We start from the raw sequence: 19,380 nt of genomic DNA, 5'->3' as shown, positions 1-19,380 counted from the left end.
TACTCTCTCTCTCTCTCAAAAAAGAAAAGAAGCTATAAATTTTCCTCTGGGCCCAGCATTAACCTCACCCCGTAGGTTTTGATATGAAGTATTCTCATTTTCATTAATAACCCTACGATCAGAAATCCCAGATTTGGTTTCTTCCCTGATTTATGAGATATTTAGAAGAGGTTTGTTTGTTTAAATCTCTAAGTGATTGCCTTTGAGAGGCTAGTTTTAAACATATCTTATTATTTTGTGAATGAGGCCTGAAAGATTTCCACTTTTGAAATCTATTACGTTTCTTTTGAGACGAATTAACTGTGGATTTCAATTAGGGCATCTTAGCACATCTAGGCAACAGTGTTTGAAAAGAAATGGCCATCCCCTAGAATAAACATCGACTCACACACACACACACACACACACACACACACACACACACACACACATCTACCTTCGTAAAGAAGAAGGTAAGTAAACCATTAACTTGGTGGGAGACCCAGAACTGCCAAAATTTAAGGATTAAGTTGCTCCAATCTAGGAATTCCACAGCCAGGAATCATAACCATGATGGCACCGAGGCTCTGTTGCCTCATTTTAAAGACTAAATCTGAGCCTGCCAGAGACGGAGCCAGATATCACATTAAATTACAGCTGAGACCGGGCTTCGAGGCCGCAACCCCCTTCGCCACAGAGTCCAGCTTTCTTCTCAAAGGAGTATTAAAAGAGCAGCGGATGGTGTCCTCTGGTGACCTGAAGTGTGCTCATCGGACAGGGCACAGGCAGCAAGCGGGCTCCTAAGACAAGCAGGACTTTACTCCTGGGGAGTAAAGAGAAGCTAGAGAAGGAAGCTGACTGGGCTCTTCCGACAAGCCCCAGAAAGAATATTCAGTCATTTTTCAGGCAGTGCCAAGCAAACCTGCGGGATGGGTGGATCCCGGGGCATCCTGGCGCTCTCCTCCCAACCCTGGGAGAACCTCTGCCTGCAGAGGTGGGACAGCGGCGGGTGGAGGGCCGAGCCTGCAGAAGCTGATGCAGGAAGGACCCGCGCCGCTCAACAATGCTGACCAGGGGGGCACATGGAGGCCGCTCCTCAGGGGGAGTCTCAGCTCCAAGGCAGTGGCCCACGTGCCACATCGGCCGTCCCCAAAGGGTCATCTCAGCACGGTGTTTCAATGAGAAATGACACATGCTACTGGGGGCTTGAGATCTGATTGGGGATGTAGAGTTGCATCCATCTGCTTCCCAGCAAGGAAACCAGAAGAGTGAAGAGATAAACAGAAGTCAGTCAAAGCAGAGAGAGTGACATCGAAAAAAATGCCTAATTCTGCCAGACTGGTTTTGCCGCATAAAGAGAAGAGTCATTTGGACAATATGGCTTCAGCATAAGAAATGAAATGATGGCACCATTCCCAAAAGCAAGCGAAAGCAGTGAATGTCAGGCATGTTCCCGACATCCTTGAAGGTTCTGAGCTGGAAGAACAGCACACCCTTAATGAACTGTGGTTCTATTGACCCTCCATTTTGGAAGACTACTTACTTCTTTGGAAAGTAAGCCTGGGTCCAGAGTTTCAGCACACGCAAGTATCACCAAGCAGGAAAAGTAAGACTTCCAAATGAACGTACATTTGTCAAAATCAACCCGTTCAAAACAAAACCAAAAAAAAAAGAAAAAGTGCTTAAACCAATTCCTCCTAGGTCCGTACTGAAGAGAAATGTTTACCAAACCTATTTGTTTAGCAAAAGACCTGCATAAAAATGCTCACGGCAGCGCTCTGCCCCAAACTGGGAATTTCCCAAAGGCCCATAAACAAAATGGCTATGTAAATTGTGCTATATCCCACAATGCAATACAACACAACCACGTGATGAACACTTACAAACACGTGACACGATGTAGACACGGAGTCACTCCCCAACATTTTACCAGACAGTAAAGGTCTTGGGCTTTGGGGGCCACATGGCCTTTGTCCACACTACTCAACTCTGCCTTTACAGGGCAAAAAAGCAGCCACATCCAGTATGCAAATGAATTGGACATGGCTATGTTCCAATAAAGTTTTATTTATGCACCCTGAAATTTCAATTTCATATACTTTTCACATGCCACGAAATGTTATTCTTCTCTTGGTATTTTTTCTCCCCCAACCAGTTAAAAATGTGAAATCCATTCTCAGCCCACAGGCCACGTGGAAACTGGCAACCTGAATCTGGCCTGAGGGCTGGCGTTGGCCAATGTCTGATATAATTTCACATAATCTCATCTCACATAATGCTAAGCAAAACAAACCAGGGTGATTCTGTTTCTAAAAAGAAGCAAAAGTAACCTGTGGGGTCAGAAGTCAGGGTTGCCCCTGGAGATGTGGGAACTAGCAGTAGGAAGGAGAAGGACCTTGGCAGGGCGTGGACAGGCAGCAAGCCGTCAGGCTCTGTGCTCTGGATCTGGGTCCTGGTTGCAGGAGCATGGTCACTGGTGGACCTGTGCATTTTTAGGTACGTATGTTCTATTTCAAGAGAAACTTCCCGAGTTGTTAAAGTCAAGGCAAGCCCACTCAATGCACTTCAGAAACAGAAGTGTAAAGAGAATCACAGCCGTCCTGTTAAATTAGCCAGGAGTCCCTCCCTATGGCTAGGCATCGGCCGAGCCTAGAGTAGCTAATCAGGGGCAGAACATCCCTCTAGGTGTTACCACATTTGCTTCTAGAGGGAGGTGCGTTCCACGGTTCAAGGGAGGGCGCCAACCTCAGACTCCGGTCAGGTTGTTTCCCTGGGTGTTTGTGGGGAAAGACGCTGTTCACCTAACTCCCTGCTCCTCCTCGAATGGAAATCTGCCATCAATCCCGTTAACAGAAATGGCATCTGGCAACACACGGGGCCTCCAACCTGCAGTGAAGCCCGTGCTGGATGCACACAAAGGAGGAAGGCCAGGCCTGGCTTCCACGTGATTCTGAGGGAATAGGCAGTTAATTATTTCTTCTTAGAGTCAGCAGCCGAGTGTCACTAAAACCTGTGCTTGTAATTATCGCTGTAATTATTATTTTAATACAAATGAGCAACTTATCAAAATATTACCCTATAGACGCTCCCTCAACGCTCCAAGACTAGTGGTGCAGGGTGGAGGCTACCACCAAGCATTGCTCCGTGGGCCAGGACAGCGGGAACTTTGGTGACGGGACCTCTACCAGACGCCCAGCTCACCAGGGTTCGTCCTCTGTAAAGAGGCACGTTTCGCACTTTCCCTGGCAGTGGTGACACGGGGTGACCAACCACCCACTGCCGGGTCCTGATGCTCCCATCCATGCAATGGGCGGACAACCAGTGCCAACCCTCTTGCAGGGCCATTCGCAAGAATTCCCAACCACAACTGCTCTGGGAAAACATTGTGTGTGATGCACACATGGACGCACGCACGCACACATGCGCAGTACGGGCTCCCTGGTCACCCCGCCTGAGTTCAAACTGCAAGTCTGCTGCTCTGTGACTTTGGGCAATTCTTCAGTCTGTGCCTCAGGGTCCCCAGTCTGTGAATGGGGACAATGTCATGAAGTGGACGTCAACAATTCAGCGAGATAACTCAGGAGGTGCTGCTTAGCACAGTGCCTGGTGCCCAGTGAGCATTTAATACGTAACAGCAATGACTCTCACCATCTTCCTCCTCCTCATTATTTTGAGAGTTGAAGACTGGTATTCTAACAGCAGTCTTTCAGGTCACACAAATAAGCAATGCTGAGGGGTGGGCTCCCGGGCAAACCGGGAAGTGGGACCCTAGGTAGAGGGGCAGTCCTATCTGCTCTCCCCCAAATGTGTGCTTCTTTGGTAATGAAGGCCAGAAGTACACATTTTTTTCTTTTTTCTTTTTTTAGACGAGCGAGAGGAAGGGGCAGAGGGAGAGGAAAGAGAGAGAGACTCTTAAGCAGGCTCCACGCCCAGCACAGAGCCCGACGCGGGGGCTCGAGCTCACGACTCTGAGATCACAACCTAAACCGAAATCAAGAGTCGGATGCTAAAATGGACGGAGCCACCCAGGCGCCCCCAGAATTTCCAATTTTTAAATAGGAACTCCAAATTCAGTATTTACTTGAAACCACTGATGTTTGTATGTTGGCCAGTAATTTAAATTGTTTTAACAAAAGGAGGAGGAGGACGCGAACCCGGGGCTGCCATTCCTCCAGCTGCAGCCCAGACCCGGCCCACGGGGGGTGAGGTTTGCCTCCTCAGTACTTTCTCATGTCCACTTTCGTTGGGGGTTCATACCGCTTGCTCTCTCTCTGACGGAGAGTTGGTTGGCTCCACGGGATTTTTTTCACTCTAAAAGAAAGCCAAAATAGCAGTCAACCCCTGGACCTAAGAAGTCAATCCAGGCCATGCCCACTTGCGAACCCGGCCGTTTTCTGTGAATGCACCTCCCCTCCGCGTCACCTCCTCTACCCTGGTCACTGTCATCACCTCACCTCCTAAACAAGAGGGACTCCGATGTAACAATTCAGAACCTCTTCCTGAATAGGACAAAGGGAAAAAGCAGGTAATAAGAGTATTTTACATCAGAAATGGAATCTTCTGTAACCGCCTGATGACAAGCAAATGGGGTTCTCTGTTTGTGTCTTTTATAAACTGCCTGGTCTGAGCTGGGGATAAAAGAGAGAGAGAAAGAGAGACAATGAATAGGCTTTTATTTCAAAGAGAACATCTGCAAAGCATGGTCCTACATTAAAAAATAAACAGAAAACAGCCGCTAGTCTGGGAAAAAGAAAAAAAGATTTCCCATTACATCTCTAATTAATAAAGCCCCATTTCACAAGGAAAGAAGAAAAACAGAAAGAGAACAACTTTCCCACATCCCCAAGGAGAGGATGCTTAATGAGGTAACCCCTGGATTACTTGATCCATCTAATCTGGTTTTAATACTATCCTTAAATAATGTATACATTAGCTCTGCACTACCAAAAACATTTGTTTATTTTATTAACGTGAGCCCGGTTGAGTGCTAAGACTCTGCGAAATTATCATGCTGTCCATGGGCTCTATTTTTATTGCTTGTCTCCTTGCTCATTATAAAATGATTAGCTGTCTCCACTGCCCTTTTGAATTGCTGTTCGGGTTGCAATGCGGTTCTGTTCCCCGGGTTCTGAGCCGGCGAGTCTTGATTCGGGGTTAAGTTAACAGAGTCATTACGGGCCCATCTGGGAACTCATTCATCATGGTTAAATCCAGGTGCAACACATGCGGGACTCACGGACACAGTCAACATGAAGCGAACGCTCATGAATCCAAGAGATGCACACGAAGGGTCCAGACCCAAGTCCAGAAGATGGGCCGGAGGAGCCCCATCACTCTAGGAGTGACTCAGAGAGCAGCCGAGGCCATCAGAGAGGGCCCCGTAACTGTGACTGCCGCTCGGACCCAGGGCACAGTTCTTCCTAACGTCTCACTGAAATCCTCTCTACTTGAACATCGGAACAAAATGGCACCACTGCTGACCAAAGGAGCAGAGTATCTTCAAACTGGGGAACCCAACGTTTCCCAAACTTTGGTCATTCTGGCACCCCCTCCTCAGTCATTCGCCATCCAAACCGAGGCCAGGATTAGGATTAGAATTAGGGCTTGGTACTATTACTCATGCATGCTCATTATGTTTAACCAACTTCTCTCACTTAAATGCCACTTTAACTCGCAGGCTAAGCGATATGAGCCCCAAGTTGTCATTTCAATTTTCCCTAATGCACATTTAAAGAACTACATAGTATTACAATTTTTAAAAATATTCACCCAACAAGGCACAAAAAGATGAAAGTGACTGAAAGTGACAGTTTGTGTCCCTGACAGTGCTGGAAGCCAAGCCACGGTGTTTCAGAATGTTCCAGTCTTCCACCTGCTGTGACCAGCTCTCTGACCATTCTCCACATCCCGAATCGTGTTATTGTGGGGCAGGGTTGGGGGGAGCGCATGAAGTGGAAGGCAGACAATTCAAAACAGCATGTTCGCCGCGTGCTCAACAAAGGGGAAACCGTTAACCAAACTGTAGAATGCATGGGTCTATTTTTGTTGAGGACACTGCCTTCACAATGGCCTGATCCTTGTGAGAATTTGCATCTTCTGGGTACAGAGCAGCAGTGAGGGAGGGAAGGAAACCTCCATCGTGCCCAGGGGAAGCAAAAGCAGTCGAGGTAAGTAAGTGCTGTGAATAAACCACATGGGGATAATTGAAAGGTGACCACAAACACTTATTTTTAGCTCATCACAGTGAACACAGAGATCTTCTAAACAGAGGTTGCAAATTCAGCAGTCCAAAGGGGCCAGTTAGGCATCACAGGGGAAAGAAAAGATCCAGGTGTGTGTGTGGGGGGGGGGGGATGTGGGGGTCTCAGGAATCTGGAGGGTCTTGGGGACAGCCCCTCCCCCGCTGGGCCATCTGAAAAACAAGCAAGAATGGGGGGCCCAATGCTGTCAGATCTTGTGACTTTCTAAAAGACATGCCCATAATCCCCATGGTCTTACAGCATATCTTAATCCTTAAATTTCAGTGCCTTTTTATTTGAACCTAGAGTGTGGGCCAAACCAAACCTATCCACAGGCCATGAATCTGAGGGCCTCTCTTGCAAACATCTGTCATGATGAGGCTGCAGCAGGAAGGAGCACAGGAGCCCTGATTGCGGGCCAGAGCTGGGGCCCGTCACCAGGCCCTGCCAGCTAGGTGCCTTTCTCGCTCCTACAACGCAGACGAGGAAATTGAGCCCCTCAGAGGTGAAGTAACGCATCAGGTATGAAGGGCAGAGATGGGCTGTGAACTCCAGATGTCAGAGCCCTGCCCCGGCACCACCCTAACCATCACACGACAGGCCTCCTCGTCCCTGCTCCCCTTGCAAACCTCAGGCAGCTCACTGCTCATCCCCAGGCTCCTTATTAAGCTGTAAGAAGAGCTTGAGCCCCATGAGTGGAGCAGTCTAGACCTCATGTCTGGCAGTTTGGGGGGCAGTGGGAGCCTTGAGGGCTTCCAGGCCCCTGAATCACACTATTCCTGGCCCCGAATCTGTGCAGAGGACACCTTCCTCTTGTGTCCAAGAGGCCACTCTGGGGAAGCGAGACTGGCAGTGAATCTGGCTAGGATATGAAAGGAACCTCTCTGATTAGCAGCAACGGCCCAACACTTCACCTGCTGGGCTGGTCCTCCTGAGGGCAGGGGGCACATCTGTCCTGTTCATGAAGGCTGTGCTGGTGCTGGCACAGGCCTGGCAGGCTCTCACTGCTGGAACGGAGGATGGGTAGATGGATGGACGGACGTACATACGGATGGATGCATGCACGTATAGATGGATGGGTCCATGGATAGATGGATGGACGTAAGCGCATCTGCACTTATTAATGAACAGAAGGGAGGGGAGGGAGGGCGGGACAAGGGACTTACTGAATTGGACAGAGACTAGGAAGCAGTCTGTGGAGTCACCACCAGCCTTCAATCCCTATAACTAACCACTTCTCAGCTGTTCAACCTTTATCCAACTTCTTGCCTTAGTTTTTATGATTTGTAATCAGTAAAACAGAGATGAGACGAATCACCTTTAACGTGAAGCATGTTGTAAGAATTCCTAAGATCACGTATCTTCCTACAGCATCTGGTAGAAGGTAAACTTTCAACGGAGAGAAATCCTCCTCACCCTCCCCATTGTTAGCATTACAGTTACAATGTCTGTACCCCATGAGTAAGGGACTGCTGCATCCATCTCTCCCCATGAACTTGACTCCTTTGGGCTTAATCAGTGTTGCTCGTGGCCAAGGAGTACAGGAGAGGATTAGCTGGGAGGAGAAATGCTCGTCATTAGCATCCACGGACACATTAGCCTGGATTAGATTTCCAGATAAGCCAGCAGTCATCTGGGCTGGGACAAACCAGGCCAGAGACAGAACAAACCCATTTCCCTGTCCACAGAGGGCCCTGGAGGGGTAGATCCTCCTCCAAAAGAGACTCAAGAAATGCCCTTCCATGCCCCCTCTGCCCCACCCGGCTGGGGGTCTGGGCTCCCAGGCCCTGATTCTAACAATGCCAGTCTCCCTGCTCACAACAGTGTTGAGCCAGTTAAGGTGACACCCATCCACCCACCCCCCCGCCCCCTTTCCAACACCTCTGGCTTCAGTGGGGGAGGAGGCAACCCTAACCATGGGGATCAGAGGGGCACAACCTGATGAGTATCTGCGGGCAAACGGGTAGTTTCTGTTGCAGGCGGAAGGAAGTGCCCACAAGACAATCGGCCTGTGAGTTCTTAGAGATACCTCCCTGCTTCCCCCAAGCTCTTGGGCGGCTCCTCATGGGCTCCTCCGGAGAGAACCACAGAGCAGTTGAACTGGGCGGGTGGAGAAGCAGGAAGCCCACTGAGGATGAATGAAAGGCTGTTTCCACTGGCCCAGGAGCCCTGAAAAGCACTCTCCTTCCTTCCTGGCTATAGAGAGCTGAATTCAAAACTCCTTCCTCCAGCCAACTCAGCAGTTCCAGTTCAACCCTCATATGTGCGCTGCATATTTCAGTATCAGGTGATACCTTCCATTCCAGGACCATAACATCCTGTGCTGGGGGTTGGGCTTCCTGACTGAATCAACTACCTACGTGCCTCCTTAAATGAGTTCTGCGGTTCTAAGGTTAGGGACCTTGGAAAGACGCTTATAAGAGGGAGGGTGTAGAGCAGAGTGGTTAAGAGCCCGGATTGCCTGGTTTTAAATCCTGGCTCTGCCATTTATAACCGTGAACCCTGGGAAAGCTGCTTAAGCTTCTCCCTCTGCCTCAGTTTCCTCCGTAGCGTGAGGTTTCAATGAGTTAATGCTTGTAAAACACCCAGGACAGGGCCTGGTTATAGTAAGCTCCAGGACTGTTGGCTGTGGCAGCTAGAATACACATTTGCTGAAGGAATAAAGGAGTTAATGCATAAGAAGGGCTTCAAATGGTGCCTGGCACATTATAACTGCCATATAGAGACTCATTACTGTTATTATTACTCCCTGTTTGTGTCATCATTTAGGGGTCTGATTCCACGAAAACTGTCTATCTGCTCCTTTTTCTAGGGTTGGCACATTTTTGGAAATCTGCAGTAAGAAGGGAGAAAAGCGGTATGAAGACTTTCAGGAATCATTTGGCTGCGTTTGGAGTTTTTCAAAGAACTGCGCAGACACGGCGCTCAGAAACCCGTAGGTCGACTGGAATAAGGCAGACCTGGGTTTGGATCCCAGCTCTGCTGCTCCCCCAGCTCTGCACTCTCCGTGAGCAAGCTGCTTTGCCTCTCTGAGCCTGTTTCCTCATCTCTGAGATGGGGCCAGCAACAGTCCTAACCCACACAGCCAGGGAGATTCACTGAGACAGTCAGGTAATATCCGCAAAGTCCTTGTTACTCCTGCCGTGCAATCAGCATTCAAAAGACCCGCAATTTCTAGCCAGGCGTCCTCAGTTTAACTTTTGTGTAAGTTGGAGAGCAGCTCCTTCCATCCTGGGTTTTTCGTTTTGTTTTGTTTTGCCTGTGTGTGTGTGTGTACACGCGTGCGCGCGTGCTGGAGCATCTTAATAACATAATGTATGCAAAACATCTAAAGGAGGCTTGGTATACAGCTGGCACTCAATAAATATTAGTGCTCCTCCCTCGACCACAGTCCATCCTGCTCCAAGGCTGGCACACTCACAAGTGCTGGATCTACTCTCCTGCCTTGGATTTCACTCAAACCCGACTTTCAATGGGAAAATGAATAATTGCAAAAAATTGCTTATTTCCAAACACACTAAGACTTTCTTTTCAAGAACAACAGCTCACAGTGGAGCATTTTCATGTGCCAGGCCCCAAAAGCAGTTCACATGTATTAGTACATTTCATCCTCACATGACCCTCTGCGGGAGCCCGGATTTTCAGAGGAGCAGAGCAGAAGGACTTGCCCAAGGTCAAGGAGATGGAAAAGAGCAGAGCCTGACCTGAACCCAGCTGTGTCAGACGCAAGAACACTTAACGGTCCCTTTCCTGGGCGCTGGGGCCTGGCACACATTTCCTACGACTTTTTCCTCCTGCTCCCACGCCTTTTCCTTTGAACTTGGGTTTTGCTGGGGTTAAGTTTATGTTTTACTTTTAGTTTTCCCCAAGGTATCTTCTTCTTGGTTCTGATAGATGAGGACCAGGGTCCACAGAAATGGGGGGAATGCAAAGAAAACAGGGAGCATTCTCCTAAGTGACAAGACAGGGCAGTGTTCACCAAGAGACAGAGAGGAGGTCAGCCCTTACACCACCCACACTGTGCAGTCCAATGATGTGGGCACCGTTCATTTTTGTCTTTGTGCATGCAGATTTATGGCCCCACTGACTATAAATAGCTCCGGGTGAGAGGGCAGCTTCTGACTACAGAGATATTCTTAAGGATATTTTGTTTTCTGGGGAAACACACACACACACACACACACACACGGGCACGCACGCGTGCACAATGTCAGATATCTGCTCCAGCTCAAAACAGCAAATTTCCTTTCCTATTAAGACCATGGATCAAAGTTGGACAATACCCAGCAAACAGGGACTAATGCCTTGGCTTCTTATTTGCAAAACAGCAAGTATTTTGTCACGTAAACTTTGAGAAGATTAAAAAAATTGATAAATGAGAGAGAATATCTAGAGTGTGATGAGACTGGAAGGAAGGCAAATGCACATATACATTTATATATATACACCTATGTGTCTAATAATTTCTACTTTTATTTACCTGTTCTAATTTAACATTTTCCAGTATATGATTAAGCAGATGGCAACATTTGCAATAAGATAAATATTGTTCAATGATGCGTATTTCTGTATACAAAGTGTAATACGTTGCTCAAACAAAATAAAACCCTATTGAGAGTGTGAAAAAAAGAAAACCCAACCATCAATAAAATACCCTCTGTTCTCTCTGGTCTCAAAACATTTGGATAGAAAGAGAAGCCACACCTCCCAGGCTGTTAGAACCAGAGGTGATCTGGATACAGTGAACCAATTTTTCAGAGTCACTGCTGACGTCTGAAAAGGTCCTGAGTTATCTGAGTAATGTGAAGTATGAGGAATTTCTGCCAAAAAATCAACAGTTCCAAGGGGTCAGACGATACAAAAACCCCACTCCGCATTAAAGATGCATGTGTATGGAAGGGCGATTAAAAATTCGGCTCCTTGAATGAAACTTACTGGGTGGCACTTTATCTAAGGGCACAAGGAATAAACGTGACTTCAAGAGAATCGCTGGAAGCAAAGGGAAAGAAAATAAACGTTCGTTACGTGAACACACACAGCTCTCTTTCATTTGTCCCCAATCCATCCAGAACCTGGAGTGTGATCTTTTTGACACTCTCCCCAGTGTGTTTCCTCCCTTTATAAGTGAGCCCATCTGTTTCTTAAATTCTGAGATGACAGTCAAATCCACAGCTTACAGGAGACCCAGAGAAGGTCTCGGTGCCTCAGCCACAACTCTGCTCCAATCCACCCGATAATTCTAATATTTAAGAGCTCTGGAAGAGGCGGAGAGGGAAAAGGAGCTTACAAATCTTTTATAGATATGCCCATCTTGTCACCGTCCTCATGCTGTCTCTGACTCTGCTTGAGAAACTGTGTGTTTCTTCTTGGCTCCTTAAAATGCACCAAAATACAATCAGGTCCCTCCACTCGGGCGCTGCTCCCCAGACATAAAAGGTGGGAAGTGCAGAGGCTCTGGGACGGTGGGCACAAGGAAGCAGCAAGGTCTTGCTTAGAAAATGCTCTGGACACAGTGCCTGCCGGACACTCTTTGGGACACAGCCACCAGCACCACCACCGCCACCAACGGGGCCACAGACTCTCTCTGCCTGCAAGAATTGCACCTGCCCCACCCCACCCCGCCCCCACCCTCCAGAGAGCACAGAGATGAAGCATCATGTCCCAAGCATGTGTCTCACCAGCTCTTTAAGAGAGCCATCTGGAAAATCACAGGGATTTTTTTTTTTTTTAAACATCCCACTCCTGAATCTATCTCCAAGGCATCACGCTAGCAGCCCCAACAGGGTCTGCCGACAAACCACATGTTGCAAGGGTCTGAGTGGCTTGCGAAAAGGTCTGCTCCTCTCCCAGCCTGCAGCCCAAGCTCAGGCGTGTCGTTGGACTTTGGGAACAGCCTGCCCCCTTCTGGTCTCCTTGAGCTCCATGGAAGGGCAGGGTCTGGGTGGGCACGGCTAGAGGAGGACCGACCCCAGGACCCCTCCAGCATGTCTGTGCTGTGATTTCAGGATGTAGCAGGGCATGGGGGTAGATGTGGGGCAGGGAAAAGAGAGGAGACAGAGCAGATAAAATCAAATACAAATCCAGGAGACATAACAATTCACAACAGTGCAGTAGACACCCTCAGAGAAAGGAGGACCAAAAAACAAAAAACAAAAAACAAAAAAAACCCAACCAACCAAACAAACAAAAAATCTATGTCTGTAACAGAAGGTGAAGAAATTGACACCCGGGGAGATGCGGGTAGGGGGATGGTAATTAAGCCTGCAGATGAAAGCAGAGTTTCAAAAAGCAGTGCAACTCTGCTGCTGGAACTGACATGCCAAAAGGAATAAAAAAAGGAAATGGCAAGCTCCCACCTACCTTCCCAACTGCAAACCATTCTGCGGCTGAGCTGAGAGGAGAGAGAATAGGGATACTGAACTGAGCACACACAGGCAGGGTGCGGATGAAGTACCGAAAACGTCCAGGGCGCAGGAAGAAATCCAGGCCTCCTTCCTTCTCTCCGCTTATTTCAACAGGTGGTCTTTGCACCCAAAGATACACCTCCTGGTGCCTGTCAACCCCAGACGCAAAGGGTACAGGAAGCCTCATGCCACTGTGTTCAGCCTACATGTTCCCACTCTGGGCCAGCAGGGCACATCCTGAACCCCCTCGCACTGCACCTCCCAGTAGGGCTCCAAAACCAGAACGAACCTCGAATCGCATTTCTGCCCAAACACATCACAATTCACCCCAGGAGTTTAAAGGCAGTGCTTGGGAGTACCCTTCTCTGGAACTAAAAGGCCACAGGACATTGGGAATGTTCTGGCTCTCCATCAGGAATCTCCCTCCACACCCCTTCCCACAAACAAGGGAAAGACATCCACCTGCTACCCACACAGACAAGCCAGCAACGTGAAATGCCATCATGTCACCTCCTGGGGCACAAAGAGCCGCACTCCAGCAAAGAGGGTCACTGCTGATTCCAAGGAAGTTTAACAGATCAGAAAGCATCACGCTGTGTCTGAAGGCACTCTTCAGTGAGGGCTCCCAGAGCGACAAATGACACAGACATGCATTCAGTGCCTAAGGATCCTGAAACTAACCCCTGGCATCTGATGTCCCCCCCAAGAGCTAGGAGAACCCCTGTAGGCAAATGGCATGAGGAAGATAGAGACAGACACACTGCACGCCGTTATTCCTTAGGACAGACACTCATGCCCACGGGGCACAGAGAGCCTGGCCCAGAGTTGGGGACTCTGACCCCCTGTCCTGCGTGTCCTAGCTCAGTGGGCTCAGCAAGGCAGCCCAGAGAAGGTGTGAAAGCCATCCCTGGAGAAGTTGGGGACAGGACAGGAAGACACCTAGATGGCCCCAGAAGATGGACGGAGAAACCAGTGTCAGAGCTCAGACTGTTCACACCCAAGGAAGGCAAAGAAAACCCAGAAGAGCCGAAGTCGTGATGATGTGGTCACACAGCTGGTGACATTGACTGGGTACACGCAAGACGGAGAGCCAGGGACAGCCATCTAGGAGAAGGGGCCATGCCCTGACCCTGGACAGCTGGGTGAGGAAAGTCAGAGAGGGCACCGGGAGAGAACAAGGTTAGAGACGGAGAAGGTAGAGACATGAGCAGCCAGACAGCCAGAGATGGCAGACAGGAGACCTAAAGTAAGACCAGGCGCCCAAGCCTGAATCTTGATTCAGGGAGTCGGCTGGGGATTTGGGACACCGATCCCAGACCCCATCTCAGGCCCGGAAAAGACAAGGAGACGGCAAGCAGGGAACTGAGTTGTCTGCACTCAGCTCAGAAAAACCAAAGAGATGCTGTGAGCACCACCCATGAGCAGCGGCTGAGGATCCCGGGGACGATCCACGCACTCAGACAGTGGGCAAGGCACCAACACCCACATGCATAGTGCAAGTCGGGGAAGAGTGACGGGGAACAGGAACCCGGCTAGGCTCCGGTAACCCCCAAAGCGCCTCCTCCGGAGATAACTTCCCCACACCCCAAGGGGGCAGTCCACAGACTCGGGATGGGGCAGCCAACTGGCCCCCTCCGAGCCTCGGCACGGACCCCGCCCCGGCTTCCAGGGAAAGAGACAGGGAACCGGCAGGCTTGGGAAGTCCCAGTCTGATGCCCGGGGTTCAAGGGCTGGGGGGGGGCGTGGGGTCAGGGCTGCCTCCTCCTCACCCTCCTTCTCTCCCTCCCTCCCTCCCTCCGGGACGCGAGCCGAAAGGGCATCTTACCAGCGCCCGCGCGGGCAGTGCCCCCCGGCTGGCCGGTTGCTGCGCTCGGGGTTCTCCGGGGCCGCCTCCCCGCGCCCGCGCCGGGGTCCCCCGTCCTCCTCCGCCGCCTCGGGCTGCAGCCGGCCCGGCTGGCAGGTCCCGGCGCTCCCGGCGCGGGGCCGGGGCCGGGGGCGGTTGCTCCGCGCCGCCGGCCGCTGAGCCCCCGCGGCGCTCCCCGGCCCCGGAGTCGAGGCTGCTGAAATTCCACACGACCAGCGTCTGCAGCAGCAGCACGGTGAGCGCCGCGAGCAGCGCCGAGTGCGAGCGCCGGGCCAGCCTCCGGGCGCACGGCGCCGCCACCATCTTCGGAGCGCGGCGGGCGAGCGGGGCGCGGGGACCCCGGGCGCTCCGGGCCGCCCCCGCGCTCCCCGCGGCTCCCGCGGCCGCCGGCTGCCGCTCGGGCTCGCGCTCGGGCCGCCGCCGCCGCCGCCTCGGCTCGCCGCTGCTCCTCCTCCTTCGCCGCCGCCGCCGCCGCCTCCACCGCCGCGGCGCGGAGTTTTCAGACGGGCAGGGACCCGGACGTCACCAGGAGGAGGGGAAGGCGGGGAGGCGGGGAGCGGGAGGCCGCAGAGGGGGCCGCCGGGCGCGCGCGCTCGGGGAGGGGGCGCGCAGGGCGGGCGGGGGCCTGGCCCGCGGGGCTCCCCTCCCCACAGCCCTCCGCGGGGGGAGGGGGTGGTGGCCGGCCGGGGGCTTGCGGGGGGGTGGGGGGGGACGCGGGCCGAGGCGGCGAGGGGCGGGGCCTGGGGGCGGAGCGAGGGAGGAAAAAGGAGGAGGGAAAGGAAGGGGGTGGGGGCGAGCGGAGAGGACGCACGCCCCCCACGACAAGAGTAGGAGTGGGGTGGGGGAGAGGGGGACAGTTTCCACGGCGGGGAAAAGGGGTGAGGGCAGAAAAGCCGGGGAGCTTTGGGTGAGGATGGCCACGCTCCGAATCAAGGGGAGGTCAGGAGGATCTGGGGGTCCTGAGATCCTGTCTTCCCTGTGGGACGCCAGCACGAGGCAGCTGAGTGGGGCGGGCTCCCCGCCCTGGAGTTTGCAGGCAGGTATATTCCACCCGCACAAAGACTGCCGGGCAGGTGGAGACGTGAGAAACGTATCAGGAGTGTCGGAACCGGGACAGGGTCTCATGCAGCGGGTCCCTGGATCCCTGGCTTGAAGGGGCAGGGAGGAGGCTATGAATGAGTCTCTGTGAGTGACTCCTGAGTCACACCCCACCCTCTAGAGCCAACGATGTACTAAGTGCTTCACTGAGTCACTTCTCTGGTCCCTAAGGACGAGCAAGCCAAGAGACTCCAAACCCACTTGGCAAGCAAGTGCTTTAGGTGGTAAGGGGGGACCCAGTGGAGTTCTCAACCTTCAATGGCTTCAAGGTCCAAAGTCTGGCCCCTGAGCTTTCGTCTAGGTCTTTCTTCCAATCCATCCTGAAGCCTGCCTTCCTGACCATGCAGGGTTCAGCTCCTGGGGGAATGGGTCTTGCTTTGCAAAGTGGAGTTCTTTCCCATCTGGGCTGGACTGTCCCAGTGACCTTGAGCCAGGAGGACTCCTCCCTGGGCCGGAGCTTCCTTCTCTGTCAAAGAGAGCTCAGACTGACCATCCCAACGGACTCAAGTTTCATCCCCAGCCTTCTCTGACTCAGTCTTTCCAGTCTTTCTCTCCCTCGTCCTCTCGCTCAGGGCTTTATACACAGCCACCCTGAACACACCACGTATGGACGGGGCGGGGGGGGGGGGGTGTCCCAGACAGGACTTAGCACTATGAGAATAGAATAGCAGATCAAATCCCGAGCTTGTAAATGAGGGACTCCCGGGTGGGGGGTGAGGGGTGAATGCCTTGCATCTCGTCTGCTGTGCTTTTAATCCTCATCCTGATTTTTAAAGAGAAGAAAGTGGAAGAATAAACAGGATCCATCAGAGGAGGAGGCAGAGAGGGGAAAGAGATGGTTTCACCCACTCATCAAGAATCCATGCAGGGCGCCTGGGTGGCTCAGTCGTTAAGTGTCTGCCTTTGGCTCAGGTCAGGATCCCGGGGTCCTGGGATCGAGCCCCGCATCGGGCTCCCTGCTCCTTGGGAGCCTGCTTCTCCCTCTGCCTCTCTCTCTCTCTCTGTCTCTCATGAATAAATAAATAAAATCTTAAAAAAATAAAATAAAAAAGAAAAAAAGAAAAAAAAAGAATCCATGCATATCAGACTTGAGTCTCACACTGGGCCCAAGTGCAGGGACCCAAGGTGAGTAAGCCTCAGTCTCCCCTTCAGCAAGCTTGGGGTCCAAAGGGGATCCAGATGTAGATGTTGGTCATTAAAGAGCCATGAGGTCAGTGTCACTTTAGAGATGTGCACAAAGTGCTATTGGTTCATGAGGGTGGGGTGGTGGGGACCACCTAGAAAATACCTTCTGGACCCACATAACAAGCTAACCCACTTCCCTGGACTGAGAGTATAAACTGTCAGCTAGTGGGGATTCTAAACTGCAGATTAGACTCAGCCTTCAGGGTATCTACAGCCTGGCCAGACATGTGGACAGGAATAGGGGAAGTCCCTTTGGGCTCAGCCCACATAACCAGGAGTTAAATAGAACAGAGACAAGCTCTTTGGCCTTCTGTCATCTGTTTATCACTTGGGAATATTTTGGTTATAAGGAATAAAACCTCTATTCTGTCTTAAAAATAGAGTTTACTGGATCATGTAACTGAATATTTCCGAGTAAAGACATCAGGTGAGGTTTGATCCAGCAACTTGGAACTCTGACTTCGAATTCCTTTTCTTTCCATCTCTGCTCTCTGCCTTTCAAGGGGTCTGTTTCATTCTGAGGCTCTCTCTTCGTGTCACAACCTGGCCTCAGTGGCTGAGACTACTTGTATCCTGTTTGTTTCTAGCCCACAGGAAGGAGGGTCTGTATTTCCCAGCATTCTCCTCAAAGGTGCAGAGATGCTGGTCGCCCCTAACCAAGCAGGGTAGCCAGGAACATAGAATGCGCTGATCGGCTTGGCCAAGGTCCCATCTATCACCACCGGTGGCACTGGGGAGCAGCCAGTATCCCTGCAACCTTCTGGATGTTCTATAGGGATCAGGGTCTTATGGGAAGGAGGGAATAAGTATAGGGGAGGCAGGCACCATAATCTATTCCATGGGGCCACTTTGATGCTACATGACCTTAGGCAAGTCATTCCCCTCCAAGGACTTTGGTTTCTTTAATGCCAAATGATGGACTGGATGAGATGGTCCCCAAGATCATCATGTCATGTCCTCAGAACTCTTCCTCAGTGTCTAAACAAAGCTTCCCAATCCTAGCAAAGGTTGCCTTGGGGACTCTGGCATCCACGCCCTGCAGCCCATCTTTGCTTCAAGGTCTCTGCTGCATTTTTCCTCTAAGCAACAATGATGTTATCTGCTTCCTGCACATGACACATTTAACCATGGTCTTCTGGGGCCCATGCTCTGGTTCAGCTCCCTTGGGGGCCACCGGCTGAGAGTGAGGTTAAGGATCCAGGCCCCCAAGTCCCTGGAGAGAGAGAGAGAGAGAGAGAGAGAGAGAGAGAGAGAGAGAGAGAGAGAAAGAGAGAGAGTTGTTTGTTTATCTCAACTCATAAAAAGCCATGTGAGAAAGAGGTTTAAAAGCTCCAGGCAGGTTATGGATGCCATAAACAGCTTATGTGAGGTTTTTAGGATGATAAATCACCTGAGATAGAAGGGCAGGCAGGCAACCTCCTAGGGTCGCCGAGACTATTCCTCCTGCCCTGAGACAGACCGACAGCACCTCAAGCATCTGTAGGAGACGGGGCTGGGGTAGGCAAGCAAAGCAGTGGCCGTAGCAACAGCATCAAGTCTCTTTAGAATTTTTAAAGCTCATTCAGTCATTCAACACAGATGTATTGGACCCTATTATGCACCAGGACCCAGGCGGGGCAAGAGAAAAAATAGATATGAAGAATTCCCTAAGGATTTTTTCTTTTTGATACGGCTCCTACTCTCACATTAACTGAGAGCCAGAGCTGTAAGAAGTTCCAACTGATGTGTGGGATTCCCTCCACATCCCCACCCCCAAATCTTGTTTGATCATCACTTTCCAACGAGGGGAGAGACGATCAGGCAGCAAGGAGTTTTGAGCTCTTGGGTGTGCCCAGAGCGAAGCTAGGAGCCAGGAGGGAAATCAGGGAAGAACGGTCTTCACCTTCAGGGAGCTATCCGACAGATGCCCAGCTCTGCTGCTTTTTATCTGAGACTTTCAGCATCAATTAAGTTCCTTATGCCTTGGTTTCCTCATCTGTAAAATGGGGGGATAATAAAATGGTGGTGATAGATGGGACCTTGGCCAAGCTGATCAAATCTTTCTCATAGATTTCTTATAAGGATTAAATGAGATAACCCATGTAAAGGGTTTTTCTAGAGAGACCAGAACATAGTAAGTGCTCCATAAAAGGTATTGTTCATTTCGTTAATAACAGTAGGGCAGTGTCAGTTATGAGTGTCCAAAGGTATCAGAGGGGGAAAAAAAAAGGGTAGTCAGGGAAGGCTGCCTGGAGGAAGTGGCATTAAATCTAGCCCTCCATTTTGATAAAAGACTCCCAGTCCCCCCAAGGGCAAGGACCTCTTCTGTCTCTGGCACTCTGCATAGTGCAGGACATGGAGTAAACCTCGGGCATAGAATGAACACCAGCCGGTGGACTGGAGCTTACAAGTTGGCAGAACCCACCACCATCTTGGCAACTTTTTAGTCTTCTGATTTTAGGCAAGTTGCTTAACATTACTGAACCTCAGTTTTCCAATGTGTAAAAGGTGAAGAAAAATAATGCTTGTATCTTAAGGCTGCTGGGGGGGGGGGCGGGTATGGGATCAGGGTACGGTATAAAACAAAGTACCATATATTCCGTACAAAATGTTGGCCCTGGCCAGTGTCAGT

General features: G+C 51.0%; 1 protein-coding gene across 1 annotated transcript in view; it reads right to left on the bottom strand.

The window, feature by feature from the left end:
- Positions 1-14,789, bottom strand: part of XYLT1 (xylosyltransferase 1) — a 289,891-nt gene extending 275,102 nt beyond the window's left edge. The window contains exon 1 of the mRNA XM_028091669.2: positions 14,448-14,789. Within this exon, the coding sequence (XP_027947470.1) occupies positions 14,448-14,789 (342 nt within the window). The remainder of the gene's footprint in view (positions 1-14,447) is intronic.
- Positions 14,790-19,380: the final 4,591 nt, after the last annotated feature.

Source organism: Eumetopias jubatus, unplaced genomic scaffold (assembly GCF_037043125.1).
Source record: "Eumetopias jubatus isolate StellerSeaLion01/CBP00866 unplaced genomic scaffold, mEumJub1_p1.0 scaffold_12, whole genome shotgun sequence".
NCBI classification, from domain to species: domain Eukaryota; kingdom Metazoa; phylum Chordata; class Mammalia; order Carnivora; family Otariidae; genus Eumetopias; species Eumetopias jubatus.
The sequence above is the reverse complement of the archived record's forward strand: the minus strand, read 5'-3'. Positions and strand labels throughout refer to the sequence as shown.